Raw genomic sequence first — 25520 nt, 5'->3', positions numbered from 1 at the left:
GTAAGATTGCATGATGTGGGGATGCTGGGGGAATATATACTGCACTTGTGACTATACTGTACATGATATAGATATTGGCAGCTTATAAGGACGTACTCTTAACCATACACATTCAAATTCCCATTGGCACAGAGATCATAGCTAAAACGAAAACTTTAAATTTCTTTGTTAACACACAAAGCTACACCTCCTCCACGGGTTTGATGCTGGTCTGTAAAAAAAAAAAAGAAAAAAAAAAAAAGTTCTAATCACCAATTGTTCATTTTGAAATATCGGGCGTTTGCCACGACTCTGTTATTGCAGATACATCAATATCATTGTCTTTAAGCAAAGCATCCAATTCTTCATTTCGATTTCCAATTCACCAAGCATTATTCATAAAAATCCTTGGTAAAGGAAAACATGCTATGTTCGCTGTTTACGAACTGGAACAACACACTGCACACAAGATTTACACAATCTACTTATGATACCATACAAGAGAGCTGTTGTAGACGTCTATGTTTCTGTGTGTCGCCATGTTTCTCAGATATGGCTGAACGGATCTTCGTCAAACTTTCAGAGGTTCATCATTGACTGTATGGGAGTGTTTTAAGCCAAAAAAAACAACAAAAAAAACATTTTTGGGGATTTAAAAAAAATCGCCAGCTTGTGTGCGGTGTGTGGCAAATTGAGTACCAGCTTGCTGGGATGAATGATCCCGGTGTGTACTCAGATTTAGAATAGGTACACCGTATCCCTGCGCATCATAAGAGGCAACTAAGGGTTGGTGTCAGGAAGGGCATCCGGCCATAAAAACATTGCCTCAACCAGGGAACCATGATTGTCATGGGGCCCGCAAGGCTATCCCCCGCTCTAGTGGGGAAAATGGCCTTAAAACGATCATTCATTCATTCATTATATTTGCCCTCATTTCAAAAATGTCAATGTTTCTTTTTCGCTTGAGCAACGCTGGGTACTCCAGCTAGAAATGCTTATTTACCTTACTCGGGGTACAAATACAAATACAACTTTGTTTGGGGGTAACGTAGGCTATGTGGCCATGGTCTCATGCGGGGATGTGTGGGACCGGGAGAGGGGCGTAAATTAATTATATGTGTAAATGTGTACCATGTAGTGAGGTTATGAAGCACACCTTGCACGGGAAAAAAATTCCTCCTTCCAACTCGCCCAAAACGGAGGGGCCTGTCAAAGCCACATCTTTTAAGTGACTGTGGGATCCCCCCCCCCCCCCCAAAATATGTATATGTAGTATATCTTTCCCCTCCCTCTCCCCTCACCGACATTCAGACAAAATCGTAGCTCATAGGAAAATTTAGATCATGCTCGGAAACGCAAAGCAAGAGTTTAAAAGACCCTTCCCATGGCCTTTTTCTCAAGACCACACAGGGTAAGGTGTTCTATAAATTATTTTGAACGTTTACCAAATACTTGAACGTGTGCCAGGTTAGAATTGCATTTTAGAGTTGTTCTCTAAAAAAACAAAAACACTACGTTCAAAGCGTTCTTTCAAAGAACCACTTCTGATCGGCATCATTAAAATTTTGCAAAAGGTTCACACATTTATCATTAGTTGATCTTTTATTTTGCAGTCTGTATTTAAGCCTACTCCTATAGGATGGGGGAGGCTTATAGCTGGTGTTTTATGTCATGGATGGATTTGGATGAACCTTGGTGGATATGTTTGGTGTGTGACAAGGCCACATTGATTTATATTTCAGTGAAGATCCGAATACGGACACTATAATTTTTTTTTTCTTCAACATTAAAAGATGGGGCCAAAAACGATACGTAGCACAATATCTCAAAGTTATGGACAGATTCAAGCAAAACTTGACGGACAGGTTGGGTGTGTGACAAGGAAGAATTGATTCAATTATGGTGAAGATCTGGATCCAGATACGAGAATTTTAAAAGTGATTCTTCACCATTAAGAGATGGGGCCAAAATTGATATATGGCATGACATTTCAAAAGGGTGTGGACCGATTGTGACAAAACTTGGTGGAGGAGTTGAGTCGGTGACGTGAACAAGTCAATTAGATTTTAGTTAAGGTCTGGATGCAGATGTGGCCTGTCAATAGGATATAAAATGTAAACTGTTCAGCCTAGTGGAGGTATGCGCTCTCCTGGGTGCTGTTCTAGTTTGAACATGTTTCAGGATGAGGCGTTTCTTTAAAAAAATGTAGTTTCCAGTCATAACGCATCGTTTTGAATCATGGCACAGCGGATGGCCTTGTTACTCTGAAATTGGACACCATAATCGCTCTCATCTGTGAAAAAATACTCCAATTAATCTTTCTCCTCCACCAACACCAACCAGTGCACTTGCCCATACTCCTGTGAGTGTTGAGGCTCTTCGGACAATTTGTGAATGCATAGTGGTAAGAATTGATCCTTGACAGATCACTCGGTCACATGTTGAGGAACCTTCCACCAATCAAACCTGTACCTGTGAGGACAATGCCACAACGCTTCACTCACTACAAGAAGCTGCTGACTGTTGTGTATGTTGAGGGTTAATGTGTGATTAATACCAGGCAACCATTCTGAGCAACGTTTATACTGATTCCATCGCCCATTGGTGATGAGTTTGTCAAAATTACTTTGTTTGAATATTGAGGTGATGCGATGACACTGTTGCTGAAAAGATGTGTTATTTCATTCTGGATTACATCATTCTTCAGATAGGACGTTCGGCTGCCTATTAGAGATTACTCACAGCTTGTTTTGATAACTTTGATAAATCATTGAACAACCAAGTTCATAAAGGACGCATGAAATTGCAAGATTGTTCTAATCTTTTATTGAGCATCAATAAAATTATTTTATTGAGTGCAATGTCATCACATAGTGTACACAGCATATTTTGCTATGGCTTTGGGATCTCTTAACACCTACTTGATAATACTGGGCACAATGCACTTTGTACTTGCAGATACCGTAGTGGGAAACGTGGACACATGAAGGGTGTGGTACTGGATCTGCTGCGTCAGTACCTTAAGGTGGAGATGCAATTCCAGCAAGGTATGATACATGAGCAGCCTCCATGTGTTCTCTGTGTACAGGTACCCAAGCATGGGCTTTTGACTGATTAAATGTTTAAATGTTATCCATCAACATGATTCTCTGACAAGGAAAACACAATGGCTTCCCCTCAAGTACTTGGGGTTTGAATGTGTTCACCAGACATGGGGACAATTAAAATGATCAATTTCAAATATAGTACCAAAAGAACTTGAGCAAAATTGTGACCAGAATTACAATTCTACTTTATCCCAGATCTGTAGGGTCCAGTGCTCTTTATTGTCGCACTTGTACTATATACAGTGCCTTCAGAAAGTATACACACCCCTTGATTTTTTTCACATTTTGTTGTGTTGCAGCCTGAATTTAAAATGGATTAAATTGAGATTTTTTGTCACTGATGAATTAATTACAAATTGATTGAAAAGGAAAAACTGATATGATGAGTCAACAAGTGTTCAACCTCTTTGCTATGACATTCGAAATTGAGCTCAGGTGCATCCAATTTCCTTTGATCATCATTGAGATGTCTCTTCAACTTGACTTGATTCCATCAGTTGCCAATGCAATTTATTGGACATGATTTTTTTAAAAGAAACACACCTTTCTATATAAGGTCCCACAATTGACAGTGCATGTCAGAGCAGAAACTATCATGAAGTCCAAGGAACTGTCCGTAGAACTCCGAGATAGAATGGTGAGGAGGCAGAGTTCTGGGGAAGGGTATAAAACAATTTCTAGAGTGTTGAAAGTTCCCAAGAGGACAGTGAGCTCCATCATTCGGAAATGGAAAGAATATGGAACTACCCAGACTCTTCCTAGAGCTGGCCATCCAACCAAACTGATTAACCGGGCAAAATGACCTTGATCAGGGAGGTGACCAATAATCCATTGACCACTCTGACAGAACTATGGAGTTCCTTGGCTGAGATAGGAGAACCTGCCGGAAGGACAACGATCTCTGCAGCACTTCACAAATGTAGACTTTATGGGATAGTGGCCCGACAGAAGCCACTCCTGAGAAAAAGGCACATGATAGCATATCTGGAGTTTGCAAAAAGGCATGTCAAAGACTCAGAGCATGAGGCGAAAGATTCTGTGGTCTATCGAGACCAAAATTGAACTTTTTGGCCGGAATTAAAAGCGCTACGTCTGGTGAAAGCCGAGCACAGCTCATCACCCATCCAACACCATCCCTACCTTGAAGCATGGTGGTGACAGCATCGTGCTATGGGGATACTTTTCAGCGGCTGGGACTGGTTTACTTCTACAGATAAAAGGACCAATGAATGGAGCCAAATACAGGCAAATTCTTGAGGAGAACATGCTTCAGAGTGAAAAACATACCTTAGGCTGCGGCGAAGATTTACATTTCAACAGGACAATAACCCAAGCATACAGCCAAAGCAACACTGGATTGGCTTCAGAATAAGAATGTGAAAGTTTGAGTGGCTCAGCCAAAACTCCGACTTGAATCCCATTGAGAATCTGTGGAAAGACTTAAAGATTGCTGTTCTCACCGATGCTTTCCATCCAACTTGACAGAGCTTGCGCAAATCTGCAAGGAAGAATGGGAGAAACTCCCCAAATCCAGATGTGCAAAGCTGATGCAGACATACCCAAGAAGATTCGAAGCTGTAATCACTACCGTAGGCGCTTCTATGAAGTATTGACTCAAGGGGTCTAATATTTGGGTAAATTAGATATTTCTGTATTTAATTTTTTATTATTTTGTAAAACATTACTAAAATAAAATACACTGACAATACGGGGTATTATGTGCAGAGCACTTTTAAAATCTCATTGGTGCACGTGTGACCCACTTTCTCGCCTTGTGTGAGTTATAAATCTGCTGTGTGTGGCATGTTGCTGGAATAATGATTTGCTGTTTGATGAATAGTTATTTTCCACTGTTGTTGGGGTGTTTGAAGGTTGATCTATCCTTGAAGAAGATTTGCATCCATTTGGGTTTAAAAAGCCAGATTACATCGCATACTGTTTAACTTCCAATGACATCTGTTTGTTTCTTGGAGAATGAATGCCATTGGTTTAGGACACTGTTCTGCTGGTGTTTTTTTAATTTTTTAATTTTATTATTTAGAATGGAAGAGGTTTGTTTCCATTTCTTTGACAATGAGAACTATTACATTTATCATGATTCATAACAGAAAGACAACCCAAGTAGAGTGACATAGCTACACAGGCCGTGTCACTCATGATACTATCCATACTGTTTGCTTCAGCACTGCAAGTTTTGTCAGTCCAACAACGATATTGTCACCCCGTATTCATCATAAACTTTAAAAATCATAATTTGACAATGGTAGTGAAGTAATACAACAGGAGAATGTCACATATGTTTATGGGACTCAAGGTGCAACAGCAAAGGAGATTGGCATGAGCATTGATGGCTGAGACCAAATACTCTGGTCACCACCGTAGTATGTACCTGCTGGGTGATTTAAAAAAATTTAAACACTGCTCTTGAGGATGGATTTCTGATTGGACAGGATGATGCAGAGGTCAAGCATTTGATTTTGAGCAGTGTAGTTTTGGTTTGATTCACGACCTGATTATAGACTGTTGAATTGGTGCTTTGCAGGTCCCATCACACAATGCTCCATCCCTAAGATAGAGGGTAAGCCTGGTGTCCCATCTACTAGCATTACTTGATGAGCGTTAGAGATCCCGCAGTATCTTTCGTGAAGACTTGGCGAGTTATCGCCGGCACCCTGAACAAATTACAAACTAGAGCAGCACTCGGTAGAGACCTCCGCCAGGCTGAACAGGTTGTTTTGTATCGTACTAATAGGCCGGATCTGGATTCGGACGTGAACCAAAATCGATTCGCCTTGTTTTTGACATCTAACCAACTCATCCACCTAGTTTTGCAATAATCCGTCCACAACTTTTTGAAACATCATGCTATATATCGCTTTTCGCCCAATCTCTCAATGGTGAAGAATCGCTAGACATTAAAAAAAATTCTCGTATCCAGATCCGTATTCGGATCTTCACCAAAATCAAACTGATTTGTCCTTGTGACATACCCAACATCTCCACCAAATTTCGTCCGAATCGTCCAACTTTTTGAGGTATCCTGTTCATAGACGGCAAATGGACAGGGGTGAAAACATAACCTCCATCCACCTTTGGTGGCAGAAGTAATTACAAACACCTTCAGTTGAATGCCAAGCCTGATCTGCCTGTTTGTGAAAGACGTAAAATGTTCCCCGGTTGACCTCTTTAGAAGGTGAGAATGATTGAGGCCATTAATGTAGTAGTATCAGTAGTAGTAGCAGTAGTAGTAAGAGTCTTGAGGCTTGCTTTCTGTGAGAATTCCTTGCCAAGGATTAATTAACCATGGACCACTCCTGTAAATGAAAGTGACGTATAGTGTGGTAATAACGCCTCGTGTAATGGAAATGAAATGAAATAATAATTTTTGTTATTTATTCTGGGTACTGTTTGCTCTTTTCCTTGGTTTTACTGGTTGTTATCGTTTTTATGATTGTATTAATAAGATATTTTATTCACGGCCTTTTCCCATTGCGCAGACTCCTAATATATTACAATACCGAGAACGGATTAAATGAAGCAATAGTTCTGTCCACATTCAGGTTGACCCCGGAGCTCGTGGTATTGCAATGTCGTATATTTGAGGATCGCCATGATGGTGTCATGTGACATTGAGTACTGTGCAACTTTTGTGGAACATCCTCCTTAAGACGTGTCTTTTACATGATGAGAGAATGATTCCATTTTGTAGCAAGGGACCTGCTTGTGGATAATGAAAGCATTATTCTAGCTCCTGTTGATTCTCCTGTTATTTGGCAAGATTATTCCGGCTGGTGTTCTGATTTTTCCTTCAACTTGATTTTAAATGTATTTCATGCTCGGTAATTTTATTTCCTTATTTATGTAATCCAACATCATGATCATTCGATCATGGATCGTTTCTTTGTCGTTTTCCCGGTCCACAGGACACTACGACAAATGCGTGATTCTCCTGCGTGAAAAACACAAGGGCGACATGAACTCTGTGCTTAACTCCATCTTCTCTCACGCTCATGTGGCGCGACGGAACGCTCTTGTGGTTATGCTTATTGTACGTAATGCACAGTACACGCTCTGCCTCGGGTTCTCACTTCCTGGCCTGCTCATCCTCCTAAGCTCACCTGCCATTGCTCAGCTGGTCAGCATTTTCTCTTGCTCGCTCACCCACCTGCTCAACCTCGATTTTTCTTAACCAAATACAAGTACGACTCAAACTCGTTAATCTTTAATTTAATTAGCTCTTCTCGTTGTAATACTAGGACAACTCAAGCCTACGTTTCGCCATTTCAGCAGTAGCAGCACCACGCTGTGTGTATCCAATGCGCAAATGTCACGTCGGCCTTGCACCCGTATCCATAATCCTCCAGTTTGGTGAGAAGGATGGTGTGCCTTGAAGCACTTTTGCCAGCGGGAGTCGGGACTACCGGCTGACGTGAAGTTTAACCATCCTGTCGGGGAGCGGCGCACGGATTTGCATATTCCAATCTTCTTGGCATGGGAGCTTGTACACATGTGGAGTATTGGGATTCCAGCAGCGCAGCCCAGAACCCATCCAGCATGCCAGCATTGGTGGGGATATCGCTTTTTGAGCACAGATGGATGCCAGGAGGCATGTTCGGGACCGCTGATAGGTGGTGGTTAAAGGAGGGGGGTAACGGTGGGATCTATCTGGTTGAAAAGGTGTTGGTGAGTGAACAAGTGAAATGAACCAGGCATATTAAACTGATATTTAACTGCAACTCATCCCAGTGCAAGTAAGGAAACCCTGAATTCTCCTGATTTGCTGTTTTGTAACAGCATCCAAGTGATTGCTTTTGTATTAGAGTAATTTGGCATCATGGCTGGGAGAGGTTTACTGGAAAGTATACGAATCCATGAATTTCATATTTGGTTAGGTGACAAGAGAAAGCCGATTCTATCTCGGTTCAGGTCCGGATCCAGATCCGGCCTATTCGTGGGATACAAACATAAACTGTTCAGCCTGGTGGAGGGCTATGCGTTCCCGAGTGCCGTTCTAGGTTCACTATAACTGTGTTAATGTGGTGATATTAACTTATGTACATCCATTTTAATGTTCAAATTGTAATGCTTGGCACTCTTTGTAGCATAAATGTGTTAAATAGTTTATTGTAAGTTCCAACTTTTTATTTCCTATGATATATTATTTATTTATTTTCCTGTTTCGTTCGTGGCAGTGGCAGCCTATCTTAGTCGGGTCAGTCCCTTTCTTGACTGCCACTGGTAACATGTAACCCAGTGCTACCTGCCGCATGGTTAGGTAGTCAGCGACTAAACTGACTACAATCATTGGCTTGCCAGTAGGGAGGGTGACCGTGACACCCTGCAGGACTAAAAACAATACCTGTTAAAGGGCGGATGAGCTTCCTTCGGGAGCCAACGGCCATCCAGTAAGGAGATGGTGACACCTAAAAAAACACCCATCTAGTTGGACCGGTTTTTTTAGGTAGTATGTTGTAAACAGCAACTTCTTGGGGTAGTACTACCGTTCTGGCCTATGAGCGTTAAAGTGGTGCCCGGAACCATCTTACACTCTCCGTGTAGAATTGCTGGTCTTACTTTCTGTCTCACTCAAACTATATCTACCGGCCTAGCTTCAATCCCTCTTTCTTGCAAACAAACAGCACACACTTTTCATCATACACTTTTCTTACTCATTTTCACTCCTCACCTTTACATTCTCTCTCTTTTATTTCTCTTTACTCACATTTATCAATGCAGTTGTTTTATTTAAGGCCTGGCCTCGATGCGGATTATGTAGTCCATGACTGGAGCCTTCAACGTAAATAAAAAAATTAATGAAATATACTGTATATATATATATATATAAACGTAATTTAGATACTTTATTACATATGAGGAGGTGTACTACTGTCACAGAATCTCCTCCATTAGCCAAAGATCCGTCTTTGACTCGTGGATGAGGTTGTACTAATATCATGTGCCGAACAGGAACATGGTGATAAATACATTTTTACATGAATTATACAAGGACGTGATTGGACGATGGACAAACACGTATAGCGTATGGGATTTGCAGAACCTGGCATCACATCATCATGAGTCCTGTACTTGGATGGGAGCAATAAACTAGTCATTTTCTGATATGTTATCTACTTTTGAAGTTAAATATTTTTTTTTTCTAATGATTCTTCAGAGGGGGATTGTGCTTAAATATGACTGATATATGTTCGGTACTTGTATCTCATTCATGATTATTCTCTGATAGTTTGCAATTAAAGCCAAATACAGGAGAAATGTTTTGCCTGCCAAATTTGTGTTGCATCTCAACCTTTGCATTCCTGTGCAATGCGTATTTGAACTTGTTTTTCAACTGTCCTATGACCACTTTGTCAGTGTGATGTTATTTTCAGAGCCTGACGCTCTGGTGGGCTTCTCTAAAGGTGTTTTGTTTGGTGTGAAGGTTACGTGTGTCTGTGGTGCAGGATCAGCTGTTTGGCCGAGATCCGACCCTCACGGAAGAAATGACTGCCATTCTTACTGAGCTAACACAACTTAGCAGAACCACGAACTCGAAGGTGGCGCTGCGGGCACGTCAGGTGGGTGGACAATTGTTGGGTTGGCATTTCTCGCATCTGAGTCGCACGTTGCATGTGTTGACGGACGTTGAGCAAACACAAGCTCTTTGATCTTGCTCATCCTCCCTCTCTTTAGCATTGATTGTTTGTGCTGTGCTTTATCTGCTTTCTTGTCATTTATTTAATGATATATAAATAGCAGTCCATTTATTAGTCATGATCTTGGTGACATTGATTTTTAAAGATTTTGTAATATTTATTTCTATTTTTCTTTTTGTCATTTTCTGAGCATTGCCTTGATATAAAGTGGTGCTTTATAGCTCGTGATTTGATTTGCATTGTTCTTCTGTGTCGTGAAGCAGCCATCCAAGAGGAGCACTGATTTGATTTCAATCACTTGTGAAAGTATACATCGCCCCTTTTGGGTGGTTGTTAGGTGGTCGTTGGTATTACTCTTTCACCTTTGTATTACCCAATGGAGATATACTAACACTTCGATAATGGCTCAAATTGTTCTGACCTTCTTATGTGGGGTGATTAGACCAGATTTTGGGCCAAATCTTTCACAAATCGGTTGGTCAGGCTTCACGATCAACTGAGGGCAGCAGAAATTTGGAATTTGTTCAGGGTGCCAGCAATAATCCACTTTATCTTTTCGAAAGACACCATGTGGTATTGGATGGCCACTAGGTAATGCTCACAGAGTGGATACCCAGCCAGAATGTCCAGCCGGGGCCCATATGAGTCCTATGTGGGCTAACTTGTGGGTCCCATGTGTGTCCCTCCACGTAGGCCCCAGCTGGATTTGTTCAAAGGCTCCAGGTGGGCTTCCCATGTGTGTCCCTCCACGTAGGCCCCAGCTGGATTTGTTCAAAGGCTCCACCTGGGTGCCAACTGGTTTGCCCACTTGGGCAGTGCCTGGGCTTTTCGTGGGCTACACCCACATAGGCTTGACATGGGATTTGCATGGGTTATACATTGATTTTTCTTGGGTCTCTGGTGAATGTAAATTGGGGTGTAAATCAATCCTGTATTAGCTACAATCCGAGAGTTTATTAGTCAGTTTGGGAATCAAACACAGACTAGACAGCTCAAAGGAAAGTATGCTGCCCACTGCACCATCGTGTTGGACCATTACTCTGTGGACATCACTCCTCCCATCCGTATTCAACCTTCCATGTGAGTGGTTAATCAATTAATTATGCTAATGATATGCAAAGACTGTGAACTACATTTATTTATCTTTCCTGGCCCTTTTATTTTCTGCTTGTGTGTTGTTTTGTAACTGCTTCCTCCTAGCTGTTGATGAGCAGGGCAGAGACAATGTGTCCGCGTGGCAGGCAACACTTGTTGCCAACAGGTTGTGCAGCAATTGCTGGGGTGAGACTCAATTTGTACCTTGCTTCCGAGTCAAGTTAGGGGGTTCTATCTGTGTGTGTGTGTGTGTGTGTGTGTGTGTGTGTGTGTGTGTGTGTGTGTGTGTGTGTGTATATATATATATATATATATATATATATATATATATATATACATATATATATATATATATATATATATATATATATATATATACACATACATATTACATACATACATACATCCATACATATAGGGTGGTCCAGAATCCCTGGGCACATTTTGAAGAACAATACCTGCAACAAACAACTAAGTTTATTATTGTTCTTTGGTGCAAAACAAAACATGATTACTTGTAAATGGATGTGACCGCTTCAACACGCACAGACATCATGTGATACGCAACAGGGTGAGGTGCATCACGTGATATGAATCGGGGTGAGCTTCGCTCACTGTGCTGTACGCGTTTGTCTTTGCATTAGTTCAGTTCATTGTGAATTAGATGCCCTAATATGATGGAGGATATCGTTAGACAGAAAATTCGCCCTGTACGCTTGTATTCTGTATCTGGAAATTCGACTGAAGTTCACAGACAACTCGTCAAAGAATGTGGCGCCGACGCAATTGACAGAAGAACCATCGGCAGAATAAACAAGCAGTTTGATGAAACCGGCAGCATTCTTCCAAAACAGTCACCAGGTGGGCCTTGTACTGTTCGAACTGAGGAAAGCAGGGCGGTCATTCAACAACAACTCGACAGTAACACACCATTATCAACTCGTCGTTTATCAAACGTCACCAATATAAGCCGATCATCGATTGGAAGAATACTAAAAGACCTTAATGTGAAACTATACATACCCAGATTAATTCACCAACTATCTGAGGATGATTTTGACAGGTGCGTTGAGGCATGTGAGAATTGTGAGACATTGCTTGGGTTAATGGAAATGGACAATGATTTGCAGAACAGGAACTTGTGGTCAGATGAATCCAAGTTTACTTTATCTTTATCGCGTGATATGGGCAGGAAACAACCCACGATTTACTGTTGAGCACAACGTCCTGTATCAAGCTAGTGTGTCCGTCTGGGCAGGCATTTCTTCTGGAGGCATTGTTTGGCCAATATTTTTTCGAAGAAAATGTGAATGCTGCAAATTACCTTCTAATGTTGGAACAGCATGTATTTCCACTCAATGATGGCCAAATGTGGTTCATGCATGATGGTGCGCCTGCTCATTATGCTGCCAGAGTACGTCGGGCCCTTGATTTGAACTTTACAGACAAATGGATTGGCCGTCGTGTTGAGCGACGTGAGCGAGTTGAATGAGCGAGTTGAGCGAGTTGAATCTCGTGTTGTCGTGTTGAGCGAGTTGAATCTTGTGATTCAACAACACCCCTGTGATTTCTTTATTTGGGGTTTCCTCAAACACAAAGTGTATGCGAGGAATTCTACGACCCTTAGAGACTTGAAACAATTCAACCGTAATGAGACTGCTGCCTTAACGACTGAAACATGCAGAACTGTGTGTCAGAGTGCAGTTTGAACATTTGAACTGATCTGTTTCATGTATATTAGACTGATTAGACTTTAATGAGTAATCATGTTTTGTTTTGCACCAAAGAACAATAATAAACTTAGTTGTTTGTTGCAGGTATCCTTCTTTAAAATGTGCCCAGGGTTTCTGGACCACTCTGTATAATATAAAACAGAGATGGCTGTCTGTTTATCTGTTCGTGGTTATGCTGATTGGCTGTGTGTGAGGACAGATGCAATGTGGCTCCTGGCAAGATTGAAGTATGTATCTAGAGTGAAATCTAAAGTGTATCTAAAGTGAAACACTCGTCCGAGGTACACACTCTCCTCTAAACTGTCAGGTCTGGGTTCAAATCCCGATCCAGCTATAAACTTTCATCCTGGTGTTCCACAAACCGGGTGAATCATCAATGTGTGCGCTCCCTCCAATGGACGTCAAACAGGGAGTCACATCTCTCGTCATGAGTTGATGAACGTTAAAGATTCCCATGGTGTCCTTTACGAAGAGTGGACGAAATATTGCCGGCACTCTGGGCAAATTACAAATTCCTGCCTGAACTACTGCTGGGAAGGCAATGGCAAACCACCCAGTATAACCATTGCTCAGGAAGCTGCTTTGGTGGCAAGATGCACTGAGAAGAGTATCGTACATCAGATATAAGTAACAACTGAATCGTGAAAGAAAAGAAAAAAGAAAAAAAAAACTGAAAAGGAAATTAAAGCTGTTTAAAAAAGGATAGAGCACGGACATGTAGAGATGAGAGGAGAGGGGAGTGGGATGCGAGGGAAGAGAGTAGGGAGTGGGGTAGGGTCGAGGGAGAGGGGATGGGAGAAGGGGAGGAAGGGAGGAGGGGGATACTTTTGCGAGCATTTTCCAGTCACTTGGGATGGGTACTCTTTCTAGTCATAGACATCGTCATTGTAAAAATAAAATTTCAATTGAAATGAACGAACTGATGTGATTACAAATTTGAAGGATTTTGTACGAGTATAACAATGCCGATTATAGGCTGCCCACATTTGCTTATTAAAATAGAGAATAAAAGGGGAATCCATCCCCTTTTGGAATAATTTTTCTTATTACCTCCGCCACTAAAGGTGGATGGAGGTTACGTTTTCACCCCTGTCTGTCTGTCTGTCTGTCTGTCCGTTTGTGAACAAGATATCTCAAAAAGTTGTGGACGGATTCGGACGAAATTTGGCAGGGAGGTAGCCAAATATGAGAGGTAGAGGTATGTGACAAGGACGAATGATTTGATTTTGGGGAAGATCCAGATTCGGATCCGGCTAGTAGAATTTTTAAGTGATTCTTCACCAATGGGAGATAGGGGCAAAAACGATACATAGCAGGATATCTCAAAAAGTTGTGGACGGATTTGGACGAAACTTGGCGGGGAGGTTGTGTTTGTGACGAGGACTATTGGATTCTCTTTTGGTGAAGATCTGAATATGGATTCGGATATGAGAATTGTTTAATTTTTTAACTGATTCTTCACCATTGAGTGATCGGGCTAAAACCAACATTTAGCAGGATATCTCAAAACGTTGTGGATGGATTTGGACGAAACTTTGGATGAAAAGTTGTGGAAGGATTTGGACGAAACTTTGGACGAAACGTTGTGGATGGTTGGACAGGGTATTGCATTTGAGACCGTTTGTTTGTTTGTCTGTTTGTCTGTTTGTTTGTTTGTTTGTCCGCACAGAATAAATATGATTTTCTCTGCAACCGTTGGTTCGATTGACAGGAAATTTTCACCATCGGTGCAACTCCACCTGTATAATTTTTGATGATAATTATGACATCATATGTCACGTGGTTCGGCCGCTATCTTGGAAAAACCCCAAAACTTTGCACCTCTATATCTCCGAAAGTGCTGAACAGAAAAAATTGAGACATGGCTCATTGTAAAGAACTCTCCATTGGGAATAAAATATGTTAATGATGATGTCATAGGTGCCTCCATTATGACGTCATAATTCGACAAGTACAAAACTTCATCCGATCATGATGAAATTTATTGAGCATAACCTAGGAATAAATTAGTTTAGAAAAAAAATAATGATGGCGTCATCGGTCACGTGGTTCGGCCGCCATATTTGTTTTAACACAAAAGCCTTAAAAACCACTGAAAATACATCTTGGCGAGGGTTTGCAATCTCTGATTGCTCTTTTTCTTGTTGCTTTTGCATTCACTTTCTTTCTTCCATATGGTAACTGGTGGCTGTTAGAATGCACCTGCGTTTCCCACATCCACCTGTACCTCTCAGTATTTGGAATGACGCTGCTCACAGCACTAACCTCTCCGGTAACAAACGCGTAGTTATAGTGGTTTAACAAATAGCGTTATTAAATGCGAGCTGAGAGATAGAAAACCTCATTTGCATCACCGTCTTGATGCTCAGTTGTGTTTTTTCGATGCCGGATCTCGCCGCGCTTTCGTAATTTTAAGCCGCGGTTATGATGCCATACGTCGTAATACGGCGGCAGATGGGAACAGCTGTTTTGTGATAAACTGTGTCCCATCGCATTAGCCCGTTCGGCATTAATGGAAATTTGTCCCCCTTAAACTAGCCACGGATGCTGCGTGAGATAGATATGGCTGCTCGGAGCGCCTCGCTTCCGCAAACAGAGGGGAAGGTCGTTTTGCTTCCGACGGGGACCGGCAGCCGAAATGACTTTAAGCACCATTGCTTTTTTCGTCACGCTTTCCTCGCTCGGCCTTTCTGGGTTTCACCGGTACAGGATAAGTGATGCTTTAAATTCGTACAAGCATATTAGGTGCTCGGCGCTTATGGATTTCTCTCATTATTATTTTTCTCTCTCTTTCTCTCACATTTTGTTATTTTATTGAACTTTTTCATCTTATTGCTTTCTGTTCTGCCTCCTTTGCCCCACTATTCTTGGAGAAGGAGACTGAGGACTGGGACTTTTGAATTTCTTTTCCAGCCCCGCACACGTGATGGTGGCAAGTGCAAGTGAAAGCTGAAGGCGGTGTTTTGTTCATCTTAAAGATTGAGAGAGGTCCCCACAAGACAGTACCATGGTGGATCACAGCCTGGAGCACTAATGTGCAGCGGTCTTGCTGATATGTAAAAGTTTTCATTCACAGCAAGCATTGGCATCGCTGTTTCAAAATCAGGTCTTTGTATTAAGCAAGGTTTTAAAAAATATTAACACCACAGAGGAAGGATTGGGCCAAAAACCACGATGGACATCTCGGTGAAAAACCATGAGTGGGCCTTCCAGATGTTGCGATGCACAACACTCAAGAAGCATCTATTGATTGAAGATCATCGCTTGACAAGCTCCAATCGTTGCGATTTCACCTTAATATGGGCATTGCTTGTGTCCATCTTACTGTAATTCACTAAATGTCCGTCCGTTCCCAGGTACCGCAAAAACGGCTGAACCGATCACAACGATATTTTGGGTGGGTAATCCTGGGACCCCCTGGAGTAAAATAGGCTGTATTGTTTTTCCAATTTCAGCTTTGGTCTCCAGCATTTTCAGGTTTGGACTCCCGCCTAACGTTATTGTCCCGGGTACCGCAAAAACGGCTGCACCGATCGCAACGATACACCTCCATGCCCGTGGGAGTCCCATGGGTGACCCCACCAGTTCTAATAAAATAACATTTTATATTTCTCCCAAAATCATGTTTTTGTTTTTTTGGAATCTTCTTTTTTACGAGATATATTTTGTGGCCACATATATTTAAGAATGAGAGACGGAAAGCACTGAGATGAGGGACACTCGAGTTGGGCAAGAAAATTGAGAAAGCGAAGTGAAGAAGAGGGAAAGAGGCAAGGATGAGGAGGAGGTGGAAGGGGTTGGGGAAGGGAGGTGGGGAAGATGGAGAAGAAAAGGGGGAAGGGAGGGAAGGTGATGTTCATTGTAGGATGTCACAAACTCTACTATGGTTTGTGCATGTAATATGTAGATCCCCCCTTTGTGTGCACTGCAATGATTCGGTTGCTAAGCCATCGTTCGTCACAGTGCACAAATGACACTTACGAGCAGATTTTTATGCTAGTTATTTAGAGAAAGACTAAATACATTGACATTCTTAGCTCATGTATATTTAATTTATTGGTTGTGCTTTACATTGCCGGTGCCACAGTAAATTGTCAGTGCGCCTGCTGCCTGCACATAAAACAACAACAACAAAAAACTTCCCTTTTGTATGTTTTTTTTTCTTCTTTCAATTATCCGATTTCTTATCCTCAACACACCGGCATATTCGAATATATATTTTTTTACCGTTCTTCAAGATCTACAAACTTTTTGATCACCCATTGTGTACTCTTGATTTATGAGCGGAATGCTGGCACATAGCCAAGTGCTTATCATCAAATTGTTTCCTTTATTTTGTCTCTTAAATAAAAAACGTTCTTTAATGTCCTAACTTTGGGCTAGCAGGATAGCCTCGGCCCTGGAGGTACCCTTACATGTCTCTGAGTTGTCTAGTCTGGGTTTGAATCTCAATCCAGCTATAAACTATCACCAAAGTGTTTCACATGCAGTGCGAAGCATCAATGTGGTCCCCTTTGTCCATCGGACAATTGTTAATCCAAAGGCCCCGTCTTCCAGCACTGGTTATTGGTGGATGTTAAAGAACCCACTCCGTCTTTTATGAATTATTGCAGGAATGCTGAACAAATTACAATTCTTTCCCAAATCACATTTCTGTATGCAAATTCGAACCCCTTGGAAGACCTAGAACACAGAATAGAACAGAAAGAACACAATGGAAAGCGGGGAAACACACAGGCTTGTTTGAGAGAACTGTCTGGGGCTATACAATAACAACAACAACAAAAAAAGAAGAGTGTGGGAGAGGGGAGGAAGCAGAACAATCAGGAAAGGTTGGGGAGGGTTAATGAGGGTAGAAAAGATTGAGTATGAATGGGGGATGACCTGAGGTAGTGTGGAACAGCTGTCTTGAGCCCTGGAGGGAAGAATCAGATTGAACAGACTGAGGAAATTGGTTCCACAGGTGAGAGAAAAATATGAGATAACCAAATGAGTGGAAGTGAGCCTGAATTTTGCGAGTTTCACCAGATGTGTTTTGCTGGCAGACTGTGTGCAGCCTGGAGAAACTTCCGGAGGGATAAAACACGGAAAGGGCAGAGGATGCAAGATCAAAAGGGAGACGGTAGAAGACAGAGAGCCCACCAACCTGTCCTACAATGCGAGAGTAACTGGCCCAGATATTCAGATTTGTCGATGGGAAATTTCAATGATAAATGTTGCTAAACATTTCTGAGGTAAAAATGAAGCAACCTTCAAACGTTACCTGATGAGGTGAGGATCATTGATGATGATGATGATGATGATGATGATGATGATGATGATGATGATTGATGATGAGGATTCCTGATGAAGATCATTTGAATGACGGATCTTGACAAGCTGGTTTGTGGGAGGCTTGGGACAAAAACGTTTCCTGGCCATCCCCGTGAGGCTGATAAAGAAGTAGCAGCAGCAACAGTCGTAGTGGTAGTCATAGTAGTAGTAGAAGATGTCCAAACTTTGTGTTTTGCTTGCATAGCCAAGTGAGAATGGTTCCAACAGCCAGAGGGCACCAGATGGAATCCCTTGTGCGATTTCCATCCGTCCCAGATGGCTTCAGAGATTTGTCGTTGTACTGACGGCCATGCCTTCCATGTAATAGTTGTACAAGCCTCAGTTTCTATTCACAATGTCCATGGGCTGGACATAATGTTCATTATTTTTTGTTTCCATCCATATTATTTGACATATTTGGCAACGTTGCTTACTTTATATAATGCGATCCTGTTTGAACATGGTGTAAAAGCTGGAGACATTTGCATCACGCTGATTCCCTCTGAGACCTCATCTTTGTTTTTGGCTAGGCCGTGGTTACGTGTTGCCTTTTTACCTGAGAAAGCAAAGTATAAACATCCCTCCATGCTGTGTCGATTTTTCATTTGTGCACAACATAGCTGTGTAAACGTTGTGCCAATTGTGATAACATAAAATGGAATCTTCTGGTTCCTTATATTGATAATGTCAAACGATAATCGCGTGGTCACTCCACTTGATAGAAATCCTTCATTTAATTACATTCTTATTCCGGTATTTGTTACGTAGCATAATGTCAACTAGTGTTTGGTCATTTGGCCACAAAGAGATGGATGGACCAATGGCTAGACCTGGAATCCCACTACAGTATATTAAATAAGGCAATTCGCTGTATCTGCATATGTGTATATGTGGGTGTATCTGGAAATCAAAGAAAAATGCAGGGCTGCGATGATCTCCTTCAAAATTTGCCTATGTCCTGGTTAGTATCCAGGGTCACGTCATGGGTACAAACTGCACCCCTCTCACGGGGGTTGCGGGGAGACAACGAACGATTTCACATATACACGTGCCACAGTGCAAGTGGTTCACTGACCCCTGCTGCAGACAGGGGAGATTATTAGCTGTGGCACAAAATACACTACATGGCCAAAAGTATGTGGACACGCGAACATCACACTCGTATGTGCTCGTCGAACATCTCATTCCAAAATCATGGGCAATAATATGGAGTTGGTCCCCCCCTTTGCTGATATAACAGCCTCCACTCTTCTGGGAAGGTTTTCCACTAGATGTTGGAACATTGCTGTGGGGATTTGCTTCCATTCAGCCACAAGAGCATTAGTGAGGCCGGGCACTGATGTTGGGCAATTAGGCCTGGCTCACAGTCGGCGTTCCAATTCATCCCAAAGGTCTAGTTAAGGATGGGGTTAAGGTCAGGGCTCTGTGCAGGCCAGTCAAGTTCTTCCACACCGATCTCGACAAACCATTTCTGTATGGACTTCGCCTTGTGCACGGGGGCATTGTCATGCTGAAACAGGAAAGGGCCTTCCCCAAACTGTTGCCACAAAGTTGGAAGCACACAATCATCTAGAATGTCATTGTATGCTGTAGCGTTAAGATTTCCCTTCACTGGAACTAAGGGGCTTAGCCCGAACAATGAAAACAGCCCCATACCATTATTCCTCCTCCACCAAATGGTACAGTTGGCACTCTGCATTCAGGCGGATAGCGTTCTCCTGGCATCCGCCAAACCCAGATTCGTCCGTCGGACTGCCAGATGGTGAAGCATTATTCATCACTCCAGAGAACGCATTTCCACTGCTCCAGAGTCCAATGGCAGCGAGCTTTACACCACTCCAGCTGACGATTCGCATTGGGCATGGTAATCTTAGGCTAGTGTGCGGCTGCTCAGCTATTGAAACCAATTTCATGAAGCTCCCGACGAACAGTTGTTGTGCTGACGTTGCTTCCAGAGGCAGTTTGGCACTCGGTAATGAGTGTTGCAACCAAAGACAGACGATTTTTACGTGCTATGCGCTTCAGCACTTGGCGGTCCCATTATGTGAGCTTGTGTGGCCTACCACTTCACGGCTGAGCTGTTGTTGCTCCGAGACATTTCCACTTCACAATAACATCACTGGCAGTTGATCAGGGCAGCTCTAGCAGGGCAGAAATTTGACGAACTGACTTGTTGGAAAGGTGGCATCCTATGATGGTGCCACGTTGAAAGTCACTGAGCTCTTCAGTACAGCCCATTCTACTGCCAATGTTTGTCTATGGAGATTGCATGGCTATGTGCTTGATTATGTATATACCTGTCAGCAATGAGTGTGGCTGAAACAGCCAAATTCACTAATTAGAATGGATGTCCACATACTTTTGGCCATGTAGTGTGTAATTTCCCCACCTCTCCCACTATCCCGCCCTCCCCTCCATTCCCCTATCTCCCTCTTCCCCTCCCCAGGCTGCTTCTGAAGGGTGTGGCCGTTCGTAGTACATATTAAATGGACACTGTGACTTTTTAGCCCCCTTTGGACTTAGTCCGAAATGTGGGGAGGTGGGGGCTTATGGATTTGGGTCTCGTCTGTCCATGTATGCGTGCGTCCTCAACCATATCTCAGAGATAGATGGACCGATTTTGCTCATACTTGGCACTAAGGCAATACATGATGGTATACATAAGCACATCATTTTGTTTCATGATGCGATCAAATATGGCTGACTGGTAGACTGGCGGCCATTTTAGTTGTAAAAAAACCCGATATTGAACACGTCGTTAACCATTTCTCAGACATGCATTTACCGATCTTGTTCAAACTTGGCACATGGAAAATGAATGATGAGTTACATATGCATGCCATTTTTTCCCCCTGAGATCAGATCCCAGATGGCCAACTGGCGGCCATTTTGTTATTTTAACGTGTCCCCAACAATTTCTCGACATGCATGGACCAACTTTGTTCAAACTTGGCACAAAGACAATGCATGAAAGTATACATATGCAGAATATTTACTCCCGCTAGGGAGTAATGCATTCACTCGTGTGTGTGTGTGTGTGTGTGTGTGTGTGTGTGTGTGTGTGTGTGTGTGTGTGTGTGTGTGTGTTTGTGAACAAGATATCTGGAAAAGTTCTGAACGGATTTGGATGAAAGTTGGTGGGATGATTGCCCTTAGGATAAGGAAGAATTGATTAGTTTTTGGTGAAGCTCAGGATATTATTCCCGATCCAGGAATTTTTTGAAGGATTTTCTTACCATTGGAAGATAGGGCTCTTTTTTTTTTTAACATTATCTTCTATATATTCTATATTTAACATTGTGATATGAAAATAGTTTTCATATTTGTTGTAAATGTAGTTTAAACTCGTGGTTATGCGTGAGAGCGGTGTATTTTTTTATAGCAGCGTCGTTTTCAATGTTCATTTTTTTTCTTCCAAATAAAGACATATTCTGTCATTTTAAAACTACCAAAGTGTGTATTAGGTTTCCCCATTTCATAAAATGTATCGTTTGATATGTATAATGCTTTAAAAAGGTTTTTTGTTTTGTTTTTTTGTACCTCAGAAGAGATATCAACATTTAGCTCAGCGAATGTCATTCGTGGTGTCAGTATTTGATGAACTTATAAAGACTTGGTTTCAGATTTGTCAATGGCTGAGGTATATTAACAAACGAATAAAACAGATTTGGCAAAATTCCAACTTTTTAAAAAAAGATCGCATATTCACCCAGGGTTGTGGCGGCTGAAGAAGAATAAACCTCGCATGGGCTTCCCAGACCAAATAAATAATTCTGGTTCTGGCTCTGCGATTTTCAGGTTTATTACTCCCGCCAGGGAGTAACGCATTCGATCGTGTCCGTCCGTGTGTGTGTGTGTGTGTGTTCGTGTGTTTGTGAACAAGATATCTGGAAAAGTTCTGAACGGATTTGGATGAAAGTTGGTGGGATGATTGCCCTTGGGATAAGGAAGAATTGATAGTTTTTGGTGAAGCTCAGGATATTATTCCGGATCCAGGAATTTTTTCAGGAAATTTTTTTGGGAAAGATTTTTTCTGTTTTACTGCATCAAAGCTTTTATTCTTATTCTTAAATGATGTTTTTCTCCTCTAATTCCGAGATATATCAAAATAAATTATCTGACAGTTAGGGCTTACTTTCTTTTTCATTTATTGTTTTGGAGAGAGGGGATGTTAAACAAAACGTATCATTCCCTCTAAACCCACGGCGGGAGTATGCGCTCTACTGAGTGGCGTTCTAGTTTGTTTTGTTTTCAGAGCAAAGATGACCGACTGACGGCCTTTAACCCCGTACAGCAAAATTACTCAAACCACAGGGGCTATGAAATTTTATGTTTTTCTTCTTGTTTTTTTAAAAACTCTTTTTGAAACTTATTATTTTATTGTAGTCAGTTGAGGCTTATGGAATAGGTGAATGACAGGGACAATCATAAAACCGACACCAGTACGGATCCGGCTGAAACGGAGAGTCTTTCGATGATGTTTTTGGCTCTGAGCACTTTGTGTACTTGTGAATGAATTTAAAAGTTGCCTTAAGCAGTCTCTGATTCCATGTTACCAAGTAATACCATTCTAAATATTGTTTATATATGATGATGTAATTACCTCCGCCACCAAAAGTGTATGGAGGTTATGTTTCCTCCCCTGTCTGTGTATCTGTCTGTTTGTCCGTTTGTTTGTGAACAAGATATCTCAAAAAGTTGTGGACGGGTTCAGATGGAATTTGGCAGAGATGTAGTGTATGTGACAAGGACAAAATGATTAGATTTTAGTGAAGATCCGGATTCGGATCCGGCTACTGGAATTTTTTAAAGTGATTCTTCACCATTGGTAGATAGGGCCAAAAACGATACAAAGCAGGATATCTCAAAAAACTGTGGGCGGATGATTTTGATTAAATGTGATCCTGTATTGTGATTTTCTGGTCTACTCTGGGATACAAAACGTAAACTATTCACCTGGCGGAGGTATGCTCTCTACTGAGTGCCGTTCTAGTTTGTGCTTGCAACTCAGAGTTAACTGAAAACCACCACAGTGTTTTATGTGTTTATGACATATTTGTATAACAGACGTCTGATAAATCTAATAAGTGCTATTTCCTTTTTTGGGAATCCATACATTGCTGATGTCATATGTATGTGTCCATGCATGGAGTTAGTGTAATATTCACTGCATAAAGCTTTGAGTGCCCATTTAATAATGATGGCAAGCCCATGCGGTGTTCATAGAATTGTTGATGATAACCATGCTCACCTACTTTTGACACGTAGTTGCTAGACAAGTGTTTGACCTTTGATTGAAGAGGTGAAGTGGGGGCCCGGGGATTAATGATGACGGGATTAAGCCATGGAAGGTATCCTATTACAGGGCATCCGGTTTGATCCAAGTATATTTGTTGGGAATGTTAAAAAGCCATCCTGCACTGTTACTGGTCAGCACTGGTGCATGGTTAGTTCATAGGTTTGAGATGCTGATTCAAACCATTTGTTTTTGTGACACGTGTTCAGGTGCTTATCGCGTCAAACCTGCCATCGTTTGAGTTGAGGCATAACCAGGTGGAATCCATCTTCCTCTCTGCCATTGACATGTTTGGGCATCAGTTCTGCCCAGAAAACCTTCAAGTGAGGAAATGTGAATTATTTTGACATATTTCGAACGGACGTTTTAACTGATGCCAAGATACCGAATGGCTGTTTTGGTAGACAATCCAGTTTTTATGCATAACCTTCGTTTGGAATACGAAGCTTCGTTTGAGCTGGTAAGCCGATTAAAAAGATTGATGAATTGCATAATCATGAGTCCCATTTAAATATCTTTGTGCAACTATGATCGGACCACAGAATGTTCCGGATCATTATTATGAAAGTCTTCTGTCATTGCTTTATTTAAATAATAACAGCTTGTTTGTTACTGCAAGTTCCTGCTAGTTACAACTGTCATGGCACCTTTTTGTCAACTTTTTTTGTAACATTTCTCTCTATCTACTAATGTTTCTCAGCATGTCGGGGGAATCCATGTTTTGTTATTCCACACATTCATGGATGTCATCAGACTTGAATTGCTTTTTTGTTTAATTATTCTCAAATGATTTTAATGAGAATGACGTACTTAAGTAATGCTAAAGTAGTTGATGTGTATGGTTCTTTTTTTTCTTTTCTTTTTTTTCCATACAGAATCGAGGCTCGTGAAAGAGCTAACATTTATTTCACAAACAAATCAAACAGACAAACAAAATATATCAAAAGAGGGAGCGGTAGACAAGATGGGGAGAGAAGGGGAAGCACACAAACACAACATTTGAGAGCAGGGACATCGGGAGATGTGTGGGAGGGAGAGGGCTTGGGGGGAGGAGGCGTGGGAAGGGGGAGGGGGGTGGGAGAAATATAAAACACAAGGACACCAAGGACTTCCAGGACAGAAGTTGGTATTTCAAAAAAGTGGATTTGGGGTGAAATTAGCGGGGGTAGAAAAGATCGAGGTTTTGGATGGGGGAAGTTAAGAGATGGTGGTGAACAGCTGTTTTAAAGACCTGGTCCTTTTAAAGACCTTTTAAATCCTAATACACACACAATGTAGGTTTTAAAGACCTACTTGTGTGTGTATTAGGATTTGAGGGGACGAATACTCCTTTTGAAGATGTTGTAGTTTCTGATGTTTGAAATCCGCACTCTGTCTCTCCGGCTGTACCCCTTCAACTCCTAATGTATACCTGCTTGTTGATTCCAGTAGGGGGAGGTGTTCACCTATACACGGACCTACGAGATTGTTTTACCAACCTGTCGTGTCTATGTAATTCTTTTATCCCCGGCCATTCCACTCCCCCCCTGCCCTCCCCAATCCCCTTAAACTTCAGAAACTCATTCTATCCGAGACTTCAATCTTCGATGTTCTCCCGAACTTCTTCTATCACAGCAATCAGATTGTCCGCATGGCAGCCCTGGAGGTGAGATTGCCATAATTGCAAAAGGTGTTTTTAAAATCGATGAGTATTACCAATTTACTACTAAGTTAATTGGGTATTTCTTCTGTTTTTAAACTGTTTTTGATTGTTTTTAGTTTCGTGCAACAAAAGTATTTATTTCAATTTGTTCACATGCATCTGTTATTAATCCTGATGGTGAAAATTGCCATGGCCGATGTTTCTTCTAAAAACAGAAATGAAATTGTTCAGCAAAAAGCCAAATCCTGTTGAAACTGAAGCCATTAAATTGTTATTTTCATTCCAATATGCCATCCTTTGGGCTGGCAGGATAGCCAAAAGGTACGGGTATGTGCACTTGCCTTTGAGCTGTCAAGGCTGGGTTTGAATCACAACCATGTAGCTTTAAACGGTCACCTTGGTGTTGCACATGCAGGGATAAGCATCAATGTGTGTGCCGGTAAGGTGCGTGTAACAACTGCGAGCATTAGTTGGTGGACGTTAAAGATCTCGGTGTCTTTCAAGAAAAGTCGATGTAATGCATCTAGCTCAAAGCCCACCTCGCACTTGGAACCCTGGCCAAATCCCAAATTCCTGCCACAATCAATTTCAGTCAAACATCGAGCCTGGCCAGCCAGTTCCTGAAAGACTGGCTCAAAACTTTCCATATCCGACTCCAAAATAACAAGGTATATTTGGGGCAGAAGTAGTAATTATAAGAAT

The 25520-nt window shown here is 41.7% G+C and overlaps 1 protein-coding gene across 10 annotated transcripts in view; it reads left to right on the top strand.

Annotated features, from left to right (window-relative positions):
• Nucleotides 1–25520, top strand: part of LOC137430068 (acetyl-CoA carboxylase 1) — a 763460-nt gene that overhangs the window by 495431 nt on the left and 242509 nt on the right. For 9 of the 10 annotated variants that reach the window (XM_078780164.1, XM_078780162.1, XM_068120583.2 and 6 more), the window contains 5 exons: nt 2938–3026; nt 7010–7134; nt 9548–9661; nt 23386–23499; nt 24732–24821. In XM_078780164.1, the coding sequence (XP_078636290.1) occupies nt 2938–3026; nt 7010–7134; nt 9548–9661; nt 23386–23499; nt 24732–24821 (532 nt within the window). Of the gene's footprint in view, nt 1–2937; nt 3027–7009; nt 7135–9547; nt 9662–23385; nt 23500–24731; nt 24822–25520 lie in introns of those variants that run through there. The other variant, XR_013623831.1, reaches the window with a different exon arrangement.

The sequence above is a fragment of the Myxine glutinosa genome, chromosome 6 (genome assembly GCF_964187855.1).
Source record: "Myxine glutinosa chromosome 6, kmMyxGlut1.1, whole genome shotgun sequence".
Classification (NCBI taxonomy): domain Eukaryota; kingdom Metazoa; phylum Chordata; class Myxini; order Myxiniformes; family Myxinidae; genus Myxine; species Myxine glutinosa.
The sequence above is the reverse complement of the archived record's forward strand: the minus strand, read 5'-3'. Positions and strand labels throughout refer to the sequence as shown.